This window comes from Bicyclus anynana, chromosome 21 (assembly GCF_947172395.1).
Source record: "Bicyclus anynana chromosome 21, ilBicAnyn1.1, whole genome shotgun sequence".
Classification (NCBI taxonomy): Eukaryota; Metazoa; Arthropoda; class Insecta; order Lepidoptera; family Nymphalidae; genus Bicyclus; species Bicyclus anynana.
The window spans coordinates 13,281,548-13,301,770 of NC_069103.1; the positions used below are offsets into that span (position 1 = coordinate 13,281,548).

The 20,223-nt window shown below is 35.1% G+C and overlaps 1 protein-coding gene across 4 annotated transcripts in view; it reads left to right on the forward strand.

Annotated features, from left to right (window-relative positions):
- LOC112054591 (homeobox protein homothorax) overlaps positions 1–20,223 on the forward strand; it is a 430,497-nt gene that overhangs the window by 57,228 nt on the left and 353,046 nt on the right. For all 4 annotated transcript variants that reach the window (XM_052888253.1, XM_052888254.1, XM_024094433.2 and 1 more), the window contains exon 4: positions 12,903–12,953. In XM_052888253.1, coding sequence (XP_052744213.1) covers positions 12,903–12,953 — 51 coding nt within the window. The remainder of the gene's footprint in view (positions 1–12,902; positions 12,954–20,223) is intronic.

A 20,223-nucleotide genomic window follows, 5' to 3' on the forward strand; every position in this document is an offset into this window, starting at 1 on the left:
TAAACATTGCACCATTACACTTTAATTTTTGGCCCGGCGGGACTTGGAGGGGTGCCGTGTGGAAATTAAAAAAAGGTACGCACAATAAGGGGTCGAATTGCGAATGAGGTTTGTTATTCATAAAGTGGTGCATAGAGCATTTATTACTATACAAACACAACACATGCACACGGGACTGTGCATACGTTGCAGGGTTAAGGCGAACTCTTCATAAAACGTCGTGATAAAGTTTTATATGCCATAGAATGGTGCTTTGCCTAATGTGTTGACGTTAAACGTTGTACGCTAGATGTAATTAGGTATGAAGTTAGTGATTAGCACCAATACTCACACTACCTAACCTAATTTAACCAACCCAGGAACCATTTGAGAGTAGTAAAGTTTACAAATAATTACTTGTTTACTTTATATTTAAATTATGGATTGTCTCCGTGATAGTTTGTTGGCTACACATGGTTAAAAACTCGGCTGTAAAAAAACATCATTTCTTTTTATTGTACCTATGTTTTTATCTTAATTTTAACGTTCAAGATTCGCGAACAATTTATTAATAGGTACGCTGGTATTGTCTGAAAGTTATTTACAATAATTATTACGACCCCAAAAGCCTGTTACCCTCACCTTAAGCAAAAGTATTGTTCAATTACGCTGTGGCCTATCCGGACGCCGCGCGCCGGAGCCATTTTTATTTGTTCTGTTAAACTTTTGCGTTGTTTAAAATTTGTTTTTTCCACCGTCAAAAAACACTTTGGGGCTTGTTTATTTTCAAATCGAGCGTGCGCGAGTGCTCTCCCAGTTATAAACACGGCCCGTTATGAATACATTGGCTGTTTGTTTGTTGGCTCCTTACTGCGGTCATGGAAATATCAAGGGTTAACGCTGCTCTTCGGTTTTCGATTGCTTTTGTGTTTTGTATCGGAGCCGTGTGTTGTGTGAATCGTCTGTAATGAAAACATATATTTTCCGATTGTGTTGGGTACTTTTTGGCTCGCGTAAACATTGGAGTGTTGGTACGCTTGTGCACTTCATTCATGCATCAAAACACTGCTTGCGCTGTGATTTCTATGCTATTGTGATCATTAAATAAAAAAACAGACTTTTTTTAATTATCTACTATTATTATTTTGCTTTCTGCTCTAATTCTGCTTGCTTGCTTCTAGGTGTAAAGAAATTGAACTAAAAAATCTGATATTCCTGTTCTGACTCGTTCTCGCAAGGGTTTGAATTTAGTTATGTAGTACGTATTTTAAAAAAATATATATATTTGTCATTATACGTATCTAATAGGTACATATAGTGACAAGTAGATAAAAATATGTATTCATTATGTAAACATTATGGCTATATAATACATATAGGCATAATTAAAAAAAAATATATAATACCTACAAGCGAAGCCAGTCAAGCTTCGCTTTGGCAGTTGCGCAACTAACCAATCTGAAGAAAGTTATCTTTGACATACGAAGTTTTTACTCACTTGTCTAAAAGATGCTTAAATTGTCCACTACACATACCCATTACTCATACTTAAATAAAAAACTTAATAACTTCAGTCATTGTTTTACGTTTGCAACTAGAAGTACGAGTAGGTAAATTAATTACTATTTATAACTTGTTGTGAAAGTATCCACAACATTGTATCTAATTTTACAAAAAAACATATCGATCTGCATTACAAAGTGGATTAATATTGTAAAAAAGGTAACAAACAAACAAACATCTGCCTTTTCATAACGCATTAATCCGAGAGCCCATCTTGGATTCTACAAAAATAATCCACCGTTTAGATTCATGGGCGTCCAACAAAAACCTTCTGATCCCCTGTAATATGACAATGGCTGTCTTTTTATATAGCATTTTATTCATAACATTACAGTTAAACACATAAAAAACTGTATGAGAGTAAAGCTTAATTCCAAAAAAATATTTTTTTTCCAAAAAATGTTTTTTTAGGAACATAGGTATCTAATATATTGTGGCATTACAATGATCCAAATTATTTTGATATTTTCGAGATTTGTCGTAATTTTTTTTTATACTAATATTATGTTTATTTTAACGGCCCTTTAGTAGGCCTGGCCACCCTCTGGTCCTATTTGAAAAATTCTTCCAGTGTTAGATAGCCCATTTATCGAGAAAGGTTATAGGCTATATATCATCCTTATATTGCTACGTGAACGGGAACCACGCGGGTGAAACCGCGCCGCGTCAGCTAGTTTCGTATATGCATATGTCAAAGATAGTGAATTAGTCTTCAGAACAAAATAGTGCATACGTTCTCCAGCACTATCTAAATCGTCAAACCAAAACAATATTCAGCGGCGGTGTAATGGGCTCATAACGCGCCATGTATCCACCTCAGTGGCCCGGAGTGAGTCATTATGCACCACCTTTACTACCCCGCTTAATTCGCGCCAACCCTCTGAACGTTAATGGCCGAAAAACTGACCTTCTGGGCCAAAATTACCCCCAAGGGCCCGCTTAAATGACCAACTAACGCGATTGGAGTTGCGCTGTGTGAGAACGCGAGATTTGCGACTTTGGGCTATCAAAATACTATTAAAACGTTGGACTGCTGTTTGCTTTTATTTAGTTTTATTCTTCAATAAGTTTGGTAATACTTTATACACACTTGATGTAAAATTGCAGTCTTAGGTAGAGTTTGGCTAATGAAAGTAGAGACTGAAATCGGCAAATTTAAAAAAAAACAGTTAAACAAATTTAAAAAACGTGTGTTTTTATTATTTGTTTAAATTATTTTAATGTTTGTGAATAGGTACAATACTACCTATATTATTAGTATTAACTCAGTTATCCCAATATTTGCACTATAATATTGAGATATTGATCCGATTATTTTGAAATTTGGTTTTTCTAGCACTTATATGCGATTGCATTTCATTGTTGCCTGAAACTTATCAGACGACAAACTACAAATTACGCTATAAATTGGAAAATATGTTTTTTTAATTGACATGAAATCAATATAAATAATACTACCCAAGCCTGATAGGTTATATAGCAAAGTATTTCCAACTGATTTTTTCATTTTATATAAAAAATAATAATGTTAGATTACTATCACATCTATTAAGATGCAATCCAAAATGGTGCTTTTAGGTGAGATTGTATTAACGGGTTAACTTGCAAAGAATAAAAATAATCGAAAAGATAATGTTCGACGTTTAAACAGATGTCACTGCCACAACCGCAGAGCGTCGCATAACGTATTAACGTGTAACTCGGATGTGGAATAGCAATAAAAAAAAACAGAAACAAATACGACAAAATTACACAGCGCTTAGGATAAAGACAATCCACCAAAAAGTTTCAACACATCATTGTGGGTACGAAAATAATACGTCCGCTTGGAGTCGAAATTACAAAATTACACGTTACCAAAACAACTGTCAAAACCGGATCACGCCCAACAACTCGTAAATTAATAAATCAACCCGTCTCCGGGCCCGTTAGTGACAAAAATCACATCAGAAATTACAGGTCACAAATCGTCACAGACCACGGCCATAAATCAACTTGGATTCTTGCACACCAAAAAAAAAAAAAGAAAAAAAAAGTAAGCAAACACCCCGGCCCGACGGTCTCCTACCTGCCCTCGTATCTTTTGAATACTTTTCTTGTATTAAAAATAAAATTTTCGAACGCAAGGATTTCGGGGCAAAAAACGCACGAAAAACTCTCCTTTCATTTCGTTCTGTCTCGTTCTGTCTTTGAGTTTGCCGTCTCTCTCTAATGGGGATGCTCAAACCGAAGCGTGGTTCAAAAATTTCGACTTCGACCGATCCACATAACTTTGCCATGTGTTTTGAATATTGGAATCGAGTATGTTGAAATAGAACACCTAATGAATATCTTATGGGAAACATTTTGTATTATAAAAAGAGCTTTTTTTTAACGATAGTCTTCCTCATAGCATGAAATTAAAAAAAAAATGTTATTTGCTCTACGAAAAAATACGTTATTCTAATCTATTCTAAATACATAATGCCTGAACAAAAATATAAAAAAGATTGTCTTTTGGGTGCTACAAACATTTTTTTTTAATTTCTTACCTTAGTATGCTTTAAACACGTAAACATTGAAGTAAAAAGTCAAAAAAAGAAGATATATCATGTTAAATACACAGCATAAAATAAAAAAATCATGGCTCTGACTTCTGTGTCGAGTTCGCATGATGTTCCAAACTTTTCTATTTTGTACATTTTTTACATACCAAAGCGGTTAAAATATTTATGAATACGTATTTATGAGTGCTATTTCGTCATTTGCATATTTATGGGTAGCACGACATGAGGGTTAACTAAACAAAGGTATACCGTTCCGTCTTTTTCTTTTTGTTCCGTTCTAAGCTTATACTAGTAAGATTCCTCCTCTGTGAGTCGTAGTCCTCAGTGAGGGTCGTGACTACCTTCATCTCTGTTTTTACTTCTTAAGGTATTGTGCCATCTTTTTCCATCTCTTGCTGTTTGGAGAGCATCGACAATAGACTCAAGTGTGACGCGATCTGGTCAGACCAACGCATCGGGCTTGTTCCTTCTACCTTTTTTACTTATTCATTACAAGTTAGCCCTTGACTACACTACAATCTCACCTGAGTAAGTGATGATGCAATCTAAGATGGAAGCGGGCTAACTTGTTAGGAGTAGGATGGAAATCCACACCCGTTTTGGTTTCTACACCACATTGTATCAAAATCAAAAATCATTTATTTCAAGTAGGCTCAGTTTACAAGCACTTTTGACTACATCAGTTGACTATTTGTAAAGATTCTACCACCGGTTCGGAAAGCAGGTTCTGCTGAGAACAAACCGGCAAGAAACTCAACAGTTGCTCTTTTGATGATGATATCGGAGATATTATAGTGCACAAGTGTGTTTGCAAGCACAGGTGCACTTTCATAGTCCGATGGGATGGCAGACCGACACGATCGGTGAAAGATCAGGCGCAAGACCGACGCCTGATCTTTCACCGACCCGCCTGAACTTCCCAACTCCAGGGTGCTATTAAAACTTTTCTTTTAAGAAAAATATCAATAATGTATTTATTTTGCTGACTCGGGTTTCAAACCCTGGACTTCGTTGTTCGTAGCTGAATCAGCCACGGACCAATGAGGCAGTTATGCCATATCTTAGAACAATAGTTAACGACCTTAATTTAATAGAGGAAGTTTACAACTGCTGCATTCAGTAGGAGACGTTTTGTTAAGGAAATATTTATGGCACCATTTTTTGCGACCCCTGGCGGGAATGAGTGATAACTGACGTTTACAAGTGTTACCTCATAAAGGCGCCTGTTCATTACGTCCCTTTACGACGCGCTGTAAAGATGCCGGGGTTTATATTTATCTATATATTTGCAGTCCACTGATTGCAGGGTCACCGTAGGGATCACGGTTTATATTTATCTATTTATATTTGCGAGTGGTCCACTGATTGCAGTCACCGTAGGGATCACAAAGATTCCCGTTCTAAAAATGCCTTCCAATCAAACATACCAAGAAAGCTGCGAGCCGTGATAGCTCAGTGGGTATGACTTCTGCCTTCGATTTAGACGGCGTTGGTTTGAATCCGGTCCGGGGCATGTACCTCCAATTTTACAGTTATGTTCATTTTAAGAAATATCACGTGTCTCAAAACGATGAAATAAAAACATCGTGAAGAAACCTGCTCAATTCTATACGTGTGTGAAGTCTGCTAACCCGCATTGGGCTATTAGTAAAACAATTGTCATTCTGAGAGGAGACTCGTGCTCAACAGTGAGTCGAATGGGTGAATGATGATGATATCTGTTCAAGAACAACAACGTTCTCAGAGCTGTTACTGGGCGTCACAATGTTGTTGTATGTTGCTGTTTATTCTTGCTGCCAATCAGTATTGCTGTATTCCGGTATGCTTCACTCAGGAACTTGTTACGTGACTAAATTGGAGAAAACAAATTAAGCGAACAGGAATCCCTTAACGCTACATCCTGTAGTCACAGGTTCAGGACTCTGCTTCTCTCTACCACGCGATTGAACCGGCACCCTTACGGTGAATCCATGGAATGCTAAGATATTCGTCTCCCTTCCATCTTTTAAGTTAGCCTGCTATCATCTTTAACTGCGTAGTCACATATGGTTATTCGTTGATCTAAATATCGTCACTTATCAAAACGTGCGGAGCGTGTCTGCCAAATTCCAGACAACGATAGATATTACGTCAGTCAAGGGCAAAAAAAAAACCATTGCGAGCGCACGCGCAGCCTATTAATAAAAATTTATAAGACAAGAGCTAAAATATTAATACACTATAATTTTTATAACGAACTACCGCAGTAGCCGAGTAGCCCTGATACTTTGGATACAGAAAAAAAAACATCAAAAACAAAAAAAAAATCACCTGCCTGAACGCATCGAAAGTTATTAAATAGGAGGCAACTTAACTAAATTACAAAATTCAAGCTTTACGCATTAAGGAATAATTAACTTGCGTTTTATACGCACGCAATTCTATGTCGTAACACCTGTGTGACAAGCGACAAAATCGTTTGTGACTTTTGATTTATTAAAAAGTTATGAAGATCGATCTGCGAGCATCTTAGGTAGCGACCTGATACTTCATTTTATCTTATAAATAGATTTTTTATTACAAATTACAGGTTACCACTTTTGGTGGCTTAAAACAATAAGTGTGGGTTAACTGTCAATTGAATATGAACTGTAATGTGTATTGTAATAGAGTTTATTGTCAATTGTTTGGTTTCGTGTCCACGGTTTTGGATGCTTCGATTACCTTATGAATATAATTATGGGTTCCGTATAGTCAATTCGGTCAGGTAGCCCAGGCATTTGGGTCACCAAACTGGCCTGTGTTGAGCTTTCTGGGCCTTTATTCGATGACACGTTCAATGCTAGTTTTAACCGACTTCCAAAAAGGAGGAGGTTCTACGTTCGGCTGTATGTATGTTTTTTTTTATCTGATGCTCTCTAAGGTAGTAGTGAATGAAATATCTTAGGCATAATTTAGATAAGTTATAGTTTGGCAAATTCGATGATGACACTTCCATGATATGCGGGCGACGGGGGGAAAGACTGCGCGGGTGTGAAGTTTTTGCGGGGAAGTGAGGTGCATCAGTCGTGGGGTTTTTCATTTATCGCTACAGGCCCCCCTGCCCGCGCGGATCATCGGGAGTGTTATGAACGAAGTTGCCAAGCTATACACTTAGAAATGAGGAGATGCGTAGAAGTACCAAAGTCACTAACATAGCGATAGACGGGTTCACGCGGGTGGAACTGCGCGGCGTCTGCTAGTTCTGTTCTATAAGTATAAAAAAAATAAAATAAAAAAATATTTATTTAACACACAGTAACAAATTTCTATTACATTAATAGAGTAGATCCCTAGCTCCGTATAAATTACAAAATTTCTTTACTATTAGCGTACTCTTAATTTATATACAATTCAAAAAACTGTCATCATCCCACTTCCAAGATATGCGATACGATGTCGTGTCGTATAACGTGAAAACATTCTGTTATCTGTGGCCAAAAAAAACTTAACAAGATGGCACCTATTCTTTAGAGGCCATCACAAAAGAGCTAAGAAGGCATTTATTCAATTACACAAACAATGCAGTATTTCGCCTTAAAATGTACAAAGGGATAAAAGGCCCAGGTAAGGAGAAAATGACAATTGTTATAGCGACAAAGATTATTTGGGACAAGTCAAAAGTTATTCTCTATGGTTTTGTAAAAGTTATTCTGTGGAGCTTTATAGTCTATGGTGTTTATTTTTATGACTCACGACAATTTGCTGTACAGTAAAATTTACTATTAGCATAATATGACAAGGAGCCGGTGGCAATTTAGATATCAGCATTAATACATCTTTGTTAACGACTAGAACAATATTAAATGTTTTTGAATTTATACTATCGAGAGTATTATGTCCGACTAGTTTCAAACCCATACGGGACAATTAATCATGAGCTGGTTCGTGCAACGCGCCACAATCCAAACTGAGCTGTGAACTGAACTGGCACAAGCTCATGACTAAGAGCCTCGTATGGGTTCGTAACTAGTCAGGTATACTCCGACGTTGTATCACATGAGTTTTGGAAGTGTTTTATAATAAATTATTATTAAATCTGCATTTTTATTTGATTGTAACATGTAAATTATTGTAAACTCGACCTCTTTGTAAGAAATACGTAATCTATATTCTAAAAATCAACATTTTTACTTGTTACCTGCTTACATTTACTAATACTAATCTTAACAGTTTGATTTAAGTATATGGAATGAAAATAGTCATAGGTACTCATAATAAGGATAATCACGTTATCTTCTGAACAAGATACAAAACACAATAGCAATTTTTGCAAAATTGCAAAAAATACTTCCCGCGTAAAACCAAGCTTCTATGGAGATGTTTATTATTCTACAATGTTCAGATATCCACATCAAATATTGATTGTTCTTAAAGAGCTTCCGAAATGTAATGTCCATTTAAGTTCAAGATGATAAGTTTTTTTCTTGAACTTTCATTTCCCTACGTTTAAATGCTCAGTAAATTATCGCCACTCGCTCTTAGCCTACGTCTAATGCCTTCGTGTCGTATCAGTGCCTGCATCGCAATAATTATAAATAGAAACAATGAGATAATTAAACAATAGAATCTCAAAGTTATTTTTTTTGGTATTTCTGCGATTGTTGGCAATTAGCACTGATATTATGTGATTGAGTTACGTTTCGTACGTCATTATCTGTGTATAATTTTGCAATAATTTTGATTATAATTTTTGGATTATCCATAATTCTGTCGACAACTACATGAAAATCAAATATAGAGAAAAACATACTTTAAGGTACGTCGTAATCCAATACTAACTCTTGGACCGAGGAGGCGGTGGTTATCCATATCCATACTAATATTATAAATGCAAAGGTACAAGTCTGTCTGTTTGTTACATTTTTCGGCTAAACCGATTTTGGATGAAACTTACTAAAGAGATAAAATAAACAAGCAGAATGTAGGTTACTTTTAATCCCGGAATAAATTATGGTTCTCGATGGACTTGTAAAAAAACAGAATTTTTGACGGCCTCCGTGGCACAATGGTATGCGCTGTGGATTTACAAAACGGAGGTCCTGAGTTCGATACCTGGGCCGATTGAGATTTTCTTAATTGGTCCAGGTCTGGCTGGTGGCTTCGGCCGTGGCTAGTTACCCTACCGACAAAGACGTACCGCCAAGCGACTTAGTGTTCCGGTACGATGTCGTGTAGAAACCGAAAAGAGGTGTGGATTTTCATCCTCCTCCTAACAAGTTAGCCCGCTTCCATTACTTACAATCAAGTGAGATTGTAGTCAAGGGCTAACTTGTAAAGAATAAAAAAAAGACACGAATGAAGTCACGAAAGTCCGCTAGTACCTACCTAGAATATATAATATAAATGGGTAATTTGGGTATATATAGGCAATTTGGCCTCATCTCAATAACCAATGCAGACATTCGGATCCCCTCCTCAGGCCTGAGGCGAGGAAGTCCCTCATTTTAGGGTCCATCGACCCGTGAACCCCCACTTTTGGTCAATTAAATGCTAATAAGATACCTTGCTATATACGTCTCTGCTTATGTGGAAAGTAACAGGAAAGGCACGATTTTCAAAAAGGAGGTTGTATGTACGGTAAACTGACGTTTGAAGAAAATAAGTGAAATAGTTTTTTTTTTGACTTTACTCCTTAAGAATCGATTTTTCATATATGAAAAAATATGGGCAGTAGTACAGCGTTGTTTTTGTGCGTAACATATTCTGCGCACCTTTCACCTAACGCTATCATTGTTGTTGTGTGTATCAACCCACATTCGGCTCACTGCTGAGCTCGTCTCCTCACAGAACGAGAGAGATAGGACAATAGTCCACCACGCTGGCCCAATGCGGATTGTGGCAGACTTCACACACGCAGAAAATAAGAAAATTCTCTGGTTCCTCACAATGTTTTTCCTTCACCGTTTGAAACACGTGATTTTTAATTACTTAAAATGCACACAACTGAAAACACACACGGAGGAGGAGGCAGAGTTCATATCCACTGGGTTCTATCAAAGCCTTAGTTAAGTTTAATAACAAACTCCAAGTATGTCGGGTAGATTATAAAAAAGACCGGTATTCAAATGCAAATACCATCGGTTCGGTAGAGTAGGCGAGGCCGGGTCTTGGAGTGAGGCTAATAAAATGCTCTCGCTTGGGTGCGCACGCGCGCCCATAGACTAAACTAACGCAGAAGATGTTATCGCGTAACTGAGTGTGGTCATTACCACCGCACAAATCACACACTAATCAACGTACAAATGGTATGTGTGTATATTTATATTAACAGAGATAAAAATTTGTTAAAGATTAACTTAAAAAATATATACGAATAACTGAATTCTAAAATCACTTACTTACAAGCTGCCGTACAAGAAAGGTAATGAGAGTTTCGTTTTATGCAAATAAAAGAAAATTGTGGCATAGTATTAATTTCGTCTCTAACTGTCGTGTGTACCTTATTAGATGGGATTCTAATATGTAATGTTGGATTGTATTTATGTATTTGCAAAATAAATAAGATTATAAAATTTCAAAATCTACTAAAAATATTTTATCGTAATTAGATGAAAATTCATACAGTTTTAGCTTCCTTACATTAAATGTGACATTTTTTGATATGTGAACTATAAACATAAACGCAGAAATAACAAAGATATTAGTAATTTTGTTTAAACGCCCATACAAATCTAACGAATTTATTTAGAATATATTTTAGTCCGAAAATACTCTGAATTTTTTTTTATAAAAATTTTTGTTGCACAGGGAAAGGCTTTTTTTGTACGCAAATGATATGCAACGAAAAGTTAGTTTTTACTCTCCCTTTTATTAATGAGAAAACAAAGTAAAAATTGTTTATAGGAAGATTAATAATAGTAAAAGTCAATTTAAAGATAAATAAATCAATTATAATATAAAAACATTAAGTATATATTTATATACTCCATAATTCACTTTCACATTTGTTTTTAGTGACACAAACCTGTTTAATAAACAGAATAGGAAATCGTGCATAAGAGACCATTACTCAAAAGTTAGAAAAAAGATTGTTTCTCAAAAAAAATTAAAAAGCATCTAAGCTTTTATTCTTTGACAACATGAGAACCATTTTTTTTCGAAACTTGACCGGAAACGCGATCGTATCACGCGTCTATGCACCGGCCGGATTATTGGATGGCTTTCCATTTTTATTAGCAGCAAAACGTATGAGAAGCATTGAAAAAAGGCAAACAGCTATCTGCTACGTTGTTTACAATGTAGGCTGCCGTTTTTGTTACTACTTAAACTACAATGGTTTTACTACGTACCCGAGTAAAATGGGGTTATTTTTCAACAGTATGTCTCATAAATTCGAGACCAAAAAAAAGAGATCGTTGGACTGTATGAAAAAGTGTAAAAGGGGTAGACAGCAATTAATAAAAGAGAATGGAAGAAAAATTAACGTTTTTCCAATCTTATTTAGCATGGGGTAGATCGAGACATGAAGCTACAGTTTTTGGCACTTACGTGTGAAATTGTTTAGTCTAACACATGAATGGTTGTTCAGTATTCCTTATTATTAGATGGACTGTCAAATTGCCCACCAAAAAACCTCATTGTGGTCAACCTCGTTTTTCATCTTTATGTTACTAAGAAATTGATTTGTAGGTAGGCAAGAACATCATTATACCACCATTTAAACCGCTCAGTCTTATAAGTATTATGCTATGTCTTTTGTGTTTGGTTTTAAGGATTTTTTTTAATTTGACCTTATTTTAAAGAAACAACACTCTATCAACAATTTAGTACAACGAAAACTAATTTTGGCTGTTGAGAGGCTTCGGCCGTGGTTACCACTCTATCGGCAAACACGTATTTAGCGTTCCAGTACGATGTCATGTAAAAACCGAAAGGGGTATGGATTCTATCCCCCTCCTAACAAGTTAGCTCATTACTATCTTAGATTGCAACATCACTTACAATCAGGTGAAATTGTAGTCAAGGGCTAACTTGTAAAAAATAATAATGATAAAAAAATCATATCTTTTATAGAGAAGAAGAAGAAGAAGAAGAATCTTTTATCTTTTTAAGATATCTTTTATAGAGATTTGATGTTTTTCGCAATTTCGTAATAAAGCAGGCATATTAAGTTGCATATTACCAGGACCTCATAAAAAGTGCTTCATAAATAAAACAGAACATTTTTCAACGGGTGAAGTTAGTTAGGCTATTAGTTAGAAGGCACATAATATTGCAATTACTATAAAGTCGTTTGTACGAACTTGAGCGTCGGTTAAAAATAATTATTATTATATTAACAACTTAACGAATACAACGGAAAACGGAGCTTTGAATGGCTTTAGATGACCTTTAGGATTGCAAGTGATCGTTTACTATTGACTCTATGACCGACACCATGAACCTTTATACACGTTGTATATTTTACTTGTTATTATGTTGACGACCTCTATGGCTCAGTTGTTAATGTTGTGGTTTTGAATATAGAGATCCTGGGTTCTATTTTCAATTCACGTCATTTTAGAATTTTATATTTTCAAAATTGGCTAAGTTTTGGCATGGCATTGGCTACGCCTAGTTACCACCCTACTGCCAAAAAGAACCTCCAGACTATTTAGCGTTACGAATAAAATTCATTTTCATTTATGTTTTTCAGTCTAAGCACACTTCCATCTTAGACTTTTAAATATTCTGGTGGTTTAGGATACTTATTTATAAAAGCTAGTTTTAAATGATTCTTTAATTGATTTTTTTTTTAATAATGTGTTGGTTGCTTTATCGTTTTTAGTAATATTCGTTTTTTTCTGTCCACAGATACGTCAAGAAAAACCTTATTACATAGCGGACCCCGAGGTAGACTCATTAGTAAGTATCCCAACACGTTTTTTTTTTTAATCAACCCTTTGAACTTATTATAATATGTGACCATTTTTAGAATAGTAATATAATGATGGTTATTATAATTACAATTTAAAATATATTATAATTAATTATGATAACTTATAGCTTAAAAAAATCATAAATAAAATTGTGTATTTCTTTTAATTTTAGGTTTAAAACTAAAGCGGCTAAGTTAAAGTTTTGTCCGACTAATTATTTTAATTCCTTAAGATTTCGAGTAGGTACCTAAGTCATACGAAATGGCATTTTTGGCGTATGTATTAGTAAAGACTATGCAAAACTACAAAATACACACAACACATTGGGAATATTAGGAAAGTGGACTTAGCAACCTTCTGGATAACTATTAGAGTCAGACAATAAAACAATGATGGATGACTCAATAAATTTATTTCAATTTTTTTTTTTTCATTAAATTTTTCTTTTTTTGTTGGATCCACAAAAAAAATTGTTAATTTAACTCTCTTTATGTCTAATATATCAAAATTATTTCTTTTGAAGTGTTCTAAATCGTTCAACATATTCAAATATAGGTCTTTTGTAGTTTTTTTTTTACGAACTGTTAAAAAAATCGTCCTCCCCGAAGGTAAATAAATGGGTCCCAGTTTAATACGCCATAAAATAGTGAACATTTTATAGTTCACGTCTGCCGCGGTGGAAAATTTACGATTTGATTAGCTAAAGAGATGTCTGAAATTAACCACAGGTAAACGAGAATTCTTCTCGGAATTACAAAATAAAGGAATGGGATTAAAAAAAAACGCAGTATTTCTATAGATATACTGTCACTCATAAAACGTTGAATCGTTACGCTGTCTAACCATCTTACAGATGGCATGTGTAGTTCCTTGTGGTTTTGCGTGCGTTACCTGATTTTTTTTAAGTTACGCCATTTTAAAATTAATGACGTGTTCTAGATTATTGAGAATTTATTGGTAATTTAAAAATGTAATTAAATTTAAATAGTGAAATCAATCAATAACTGTAAACATTTTCAAGATTTCTTGAGACTTACCACTTCGCTATCTTCCCTAAAAATATAATTTGTGTGCTGTCAACGGTGAATATGTATCAATTATATCTATGAAGCATGCAAACGCAGTATAGACAAAATCTAATTAGAAAAATTGAAAAAAAAAAAAAACGTAAAACTTTAAAACTTATCACTGTAAGTAAGTTTACTCTCACAACATAATTAAAAAGAACGTCAAACAATTAAAGATATGAAGCGGGTCAAATAATGTGATATAAGAAAGTCATTTACAAAACAACCATCTTTCAGTAGTTGAGAGATACCAGTATTGACAGACAGATATACCATTATATATCACATACCACTATAGTCATTGGCCTGTAATGATGAGTCTTATAAGCAACCAACTGTGCGCTTGTTGTACTGGGTCGCCGCAGTGCGTCCCCTACGGCTAGCGACGTTAGCGGACAAAAAGCGAAATAAAAGCAAGATGGCGGCCACCCACCGCAGCCGTTCGACACGGGTACTTAACCGATTTCTAACAAATAAAATGTAAAGCATTACGAATCGGCACGAATCGGTCGGTCCCGCGATCGGTGTTGACTCTGTTTGGTAAATTAGTTTAATCAAATTGCTTTGCCACTGGATTTTTTATTTGGAAAAAATAAATAGATTGGAAAAAAATGTAGGCGACAGTTTAAAACGTCCGTTAAACGTGGGACCACAGAATAGATAGTAGGTATATAGTAGTATCTAAAAACCTCCTTCCTACCTATTAATACCTATAATTACTCTGAGAGTCAATCATTGGAGCTATGAAAGACAATAACTTTTCGTCTCATTTGTGTTTTTCATAACCTCAAATTAATTAATTTTTTTAAAGAGTTTAAAATTATTTATGTCTATAAAAAGCAACAACAAATAGATTCAGTTATAACAAATCTTTTGCTTCGATTTTATGTATTTTCTTCAGAATCCAGTAATACAATATCAAGAATAATAAAAATAAATTATAAACATTAAAATGAAAGAAACAAATGATGATAATACACACCACACACCTCACGGTAATCAGGCACAAAAAAGTAAAATCTAATGCGTCTAGACGAAAACCCATTTGAAGTTTTTCAATGACACGTATAATTGCACATAAATAATTGTGTATCTGATAACCTGGCAATAAATTAATTAATATTGACAAGCAAAGCTCGGCATCTCCACGCATGGTGGAGCTTAGATTACATAAATCATGGTTTGAGCGGGAAAAACAGTAGCGTGCTCCATAAACCATTGCCTCAAGTTACCTGCGGTACTGATAAGCTATGGTGCCCTATAGCTGAAGAGATAGTTAATTAGAATCAAGTTATCATTTTTTTTACTAAAAAACAAAACTATTTATGCCCACGTGGTATGGTGTATTTCTGCGTTGGACAGCCAAGCTCGCCTTTGCGTAAAAAGTGAGGCAGCCCTTCTGTTTATTTTAGTCATAAGATTTGAGATCCTTAAAATTCATTTTGAATTAGATATTAATACCTCCTATGTTTTATTGCATTTGATTGTTACTTATACTTATACTAAATAATACTTTACAAATACTTTTTTTTATTATTGTAAAGTACCTAATTGTGACAAGTAATGTCGTAAATCATCTGAGTCGGATCCATTTATTGGCACACAACACATTTAAAAAAGTAACATTAATTATAAAATTAAATGTATTAGTTTTAGGTTTAACTGTAAATAAATGATTTCTATTTTATTCTATTCTAAATGTAAAAATATATGAAGATTTCAAACGCGTCCAGTCTGACAAAAATCACACAACATACTCAGTTAAACTTCCAAGTTCCAACTTGCAAGAAAATACCATTCATAAAATATGCTGGATACGTAATCTTTCCAAAAATACATATCCAATCATGTTTGTCGCTGTCACAAAATACCTGACGAAATCAGTCAACAAACACAGCTACCAGCTCCTAGACTATCACGAGCCTTAAGATAAGGGAGGCAAACAAACCCAGCCACATCCGGGCGCCAAATAAACACGTCTACAAGAAATGGGTGAATTATATTTTAATGTTAAAACACCCATGTGTTTGCCACTGTATACGCCCACGTGGCCGAATAACAAATCAAAAATTAAGGGAATTACAGTATCCAGTAGTATTCCTTCTGTAAAGAAGAAGAGCAGTAAAGAGTTCACCTGGAGAAGTCTACTGCTATTAGTCTTAATAAATCCCTTTGACCCATTTGTCCCTCTAAATCTATGTCTGACAGAAGGTGACTTTAGTGAGACGTTTAGTTCCCCTAAGTTCTTCTAGCGTTTAACCAAAACCTTCAGGTGACTCTACTGCGGTCACATTAAGAAGCTTCAAGTAAATAAACTAAAAACCAATGGTAGCTAAAAATTAGATCTTTCGTGTACTGCTCTGTGTATGCTGTGTGACGAAACAACAATAAACCGTTTCGCAGAACGAAATAGCCACACAAAAATTCAAATTAAAAACTTCCAACGGCTAGCATGGGTGCCACGTTTGATTTATATTTCACACAATTTACCATTAAATAAGCCATTACAAAAAGCACTTGAAAACCGCTCCAATTTGTGTTCTGCTAGTTATTTAGTAATACCATTCAATGTGGAATTCGCCCTGGGGTTATTTTAGGAAGTGGTTTCTTGTTTACGGCTATTCAATTGGAGTTACTTTAGTTTTCAATGGATCTTTTCAACGGCGATGTAATTTCTTTCGGCATGAAAGGCGCCACCTTGGACGAGTACATTCATGAGATAATTGCTCATGTTCTTCCTGCCGTTGCTGTTTATTTTGCACGCTACGTTGATGATGGCGACTTTGCCCGAGTTTGACTGTAGTTAGAACGTCCACAAAAAGTCACAATAAAATATATGCAACATATACTTATCTATAGTCAATAGGATTTTGACTGCAGAACAGTGAGTTTTGGCAACGCATCCAGCATTTTCTATAAGGCATGATTGTGTTCAATCGCATTCTTGCCTGGAAACCATAAAAATAATTCATAGAGTAGGACTTAGACCAAGAAGGATTGACGAAGAATAAAGTTTCCAATTTAAATTCATCGATTTCAAGTAGTTTACTTTACAAGTAGGTACTTTAGAACAGTCGAGTATCTTTTTTTAGTACTTCAGAAGACAAATGCAGAGAAAAACACAATTAAGGAGGGTAAAAGATCAAACTAACAAACAAATATTTACAAACATAATACCTACCTAATTGTCAGGTTGTTAACTGATTAATTGGATATAGGAAAGAAGGAAAAATACCAACAAATATTATTGGATATCAGTAAAAAATCCGAATTTCTCAGGGAACGATATTGGGACCTTTTTTTTTCCTGGTTTACAGTAATGACCAGGTCATTACTGTACCTGACTCAAAAAACATCAGATAGCATTTTTTCTGATCTGTGTTTTTCTGATTTATTCCAAGTAAATCATTATCTATTATAATGACTTATTTACTTGGAATAAATATACGTATATAGTAAGATGCTTTTGCCAAAACAAGTGTCAGTAAGTATTCACTACACAGTAGTGAAAATGTTGGCTTGCTTCGTAGGAAATTATGTAAAAGTAGTTGGGTTTCGTGTGTTTGCTGACGCGAGCGTGGCGTTAAGAGTGAAGCGCCTTCAAGTGACTGATCAAACACAGATGTGACGTGAGCAAACACTGGTCCACGGCGCTATGGTGACCATACCATGGTTTACTGACAGTACAAATATATTTCTTTACATGGAACTGGAAAAGTTTTCACTATCCCTAATAATTATATATAATAATGATTATTTAGAAATCACTACATGGTATAAACAATATTTCATACTAATCTTTACCACCTGAGTATATGACCTCGTATCAATAGGTACAATATGCCTTAATAAAAGTGTTTATCATAACTTTGTATTTATAACAATGTATTAAAATATATTGTAGATTGACTTCAGTTGCATATTTCAGTACTAAAAGCTTGACCTTAATCTTTGAATAACCTTAAGTGCTATAAACTGGAATTTAGCTTTGGATAATTTCGATAGTAGTTTTAATTTAATTTATACTACATAATATAAGTTAATGAATATAAGTTTACTTGACAAAAACCATAAGCAATGGTAACCCTAACTGCGTTACTAATCCGCTCTGCCCCAGATGGGTCAATAAATGGGTGCTGTTGGTTTTCGACTATTAGATATTTAAAACAAACTGTTGTTAGTTTTATGATGCCAAGCCCACACAAGAGTTGTTTTTTTCTTATTTCTCTCCGTTCGAACATGTCGTGACACTTTATTGAGGAAATTATGAGTAACCGAGTTTTGATGAGTACCGGATATGAGCTTCTACAAATATAGCTCTTCTAAAGTCTTGTCTATACTAATATTATAAAGAGGTAAAGTTTGTAAGTTTGTAAGTTTGTCACATTTTTTAAATGGGGTAATCTTCGGAACTACTGGTCCGATTTTAAAAATTCTTTCGCCAGTAGAATGCTACATTATTGGGGAGTGCTATAGGCTATATTTTATATCGGTATCTTATATATTAGCCGTGTTATCACAGTTTTTGTCATACAGGTCGGACTGAAAATCCTCTTAAACAGACTCATTCGCATGCGCTGCCTTAACCATTGTGTAAAATTGAAATTAATGTATGGAGACTTTATGTATCTTTAAAAGTTCTACAAAAAAGTCCGCGACACCATATATCTATCTTCTATATATTAGTAGATATAGTACCTTTTGTGTTTTAAAAATTATTAATTTTATATACTTAGGTTTACGTCATTATTTATACAACTAAACTTTAATCCTTATTAAAATAAATTATTTAATAATCACAAGGATATTATGGAGATAAGATTTGCCCTTTACAGTATGTTAATTACTTAAATAGTTTCGGAGATAATACAAAATTTCTAAAAGACGCAGAAATTCCGCTATATGACGCCCGACGCTTTCATTTACGTAGTTCCCGTTCCCGTGTGAATATGGGGATCAAACATAGCCTATGACACTCGCAAATAACGTAGCTTTCTATTGGTAAAACAATTTTCCAAATCGGTCCAGTAGATCCAGAGATTACCTCCTACAACCACACGAACTTTACCTCTTTATATTATTAGCATAGAAGTCTCTATTTCTCTTGGTCATACCACCACTCTCGAAAGACTGGACCGATTTTGCTAAGGGTAGGAGTAAGATAGAGAAGTTACAGGGCAGGGTAGGGTACGGGTAGGGAAGCGTAGGGGTAGTGTAGGGGTAGGGTAGGTTTAGGGCCGGGTTTAGGGTAGTGGTAGGGTAGGGGTAGAGGTAGGGTAGTGGTAGGGTAAAGGTACGGGTAGGATAGGGGTAGGATAGGCGTGATAGGGGTACGGGTGGGATAGGGGTAGGAAAGGGATAGCGTACGGGGAGGGTAGCGGTAGGATGGGGGTAGGGGTAGGATGGGGGTAGGGTGTAGGTAAGGTAGGGGTAGGGTAGGGGTAGGTTTGGGGTAGGGTAAGGGTGGGGGTAGGGGTAGGGTAGGGTAAGGGTAGGGTAGATGTAGGGGTTGGGTAGGGTAGGGTTGGGGTAGTGGTAGGGTAGGGGTAGGGTAGGGTAGGGGTAGGGTAGGGTAGGGGTAGTAGTAAAGTTGACATCGAAATTTACGCGGACGAAGTCGCGGGCGTCCGCTAGTCTATATATAAATTTAATGCTGTTTGTTATTCTCGCTAAAATATAATGTTAATATTTCCTTTTAAAAAAACTTATTTTATTTATAAGTGCAAAACTTTGAATAGGTAACTCTTTCGTGATTGTCATAGTAATACCTAATTGGTATTTTTTGTAAATAGGTATATCTATTGAAAATAATTTAGAGAAAAAGTTGAAAATTGGGTTTAACCAAAAAAAACAACTATAATTTTTGGATCTTAAATATACAGAACAGTAAGATGATTATTGTATGATTGATAAGAAAGTAATAAAGCATCAGTTATTATCAGTTTTGATTTTCAGTTCAGATTGTCATATAATATCTACTCAAAATCAAAATTATTTCCATCAAATTTATTCTAAAGCTGTTCGTAGGTATATTACCAGACGGTAGCATGTTTAAGTGGCTTGTACCGCAAACAGATCGAGCGACTTTATAATGTTTATAGAAGATCCCTCGAACACCGCAAACATCTCTCTAGCCATAAACCCTCAACCTTTATTACCACTACATAAGGATTATTAAGGAGTTTACAG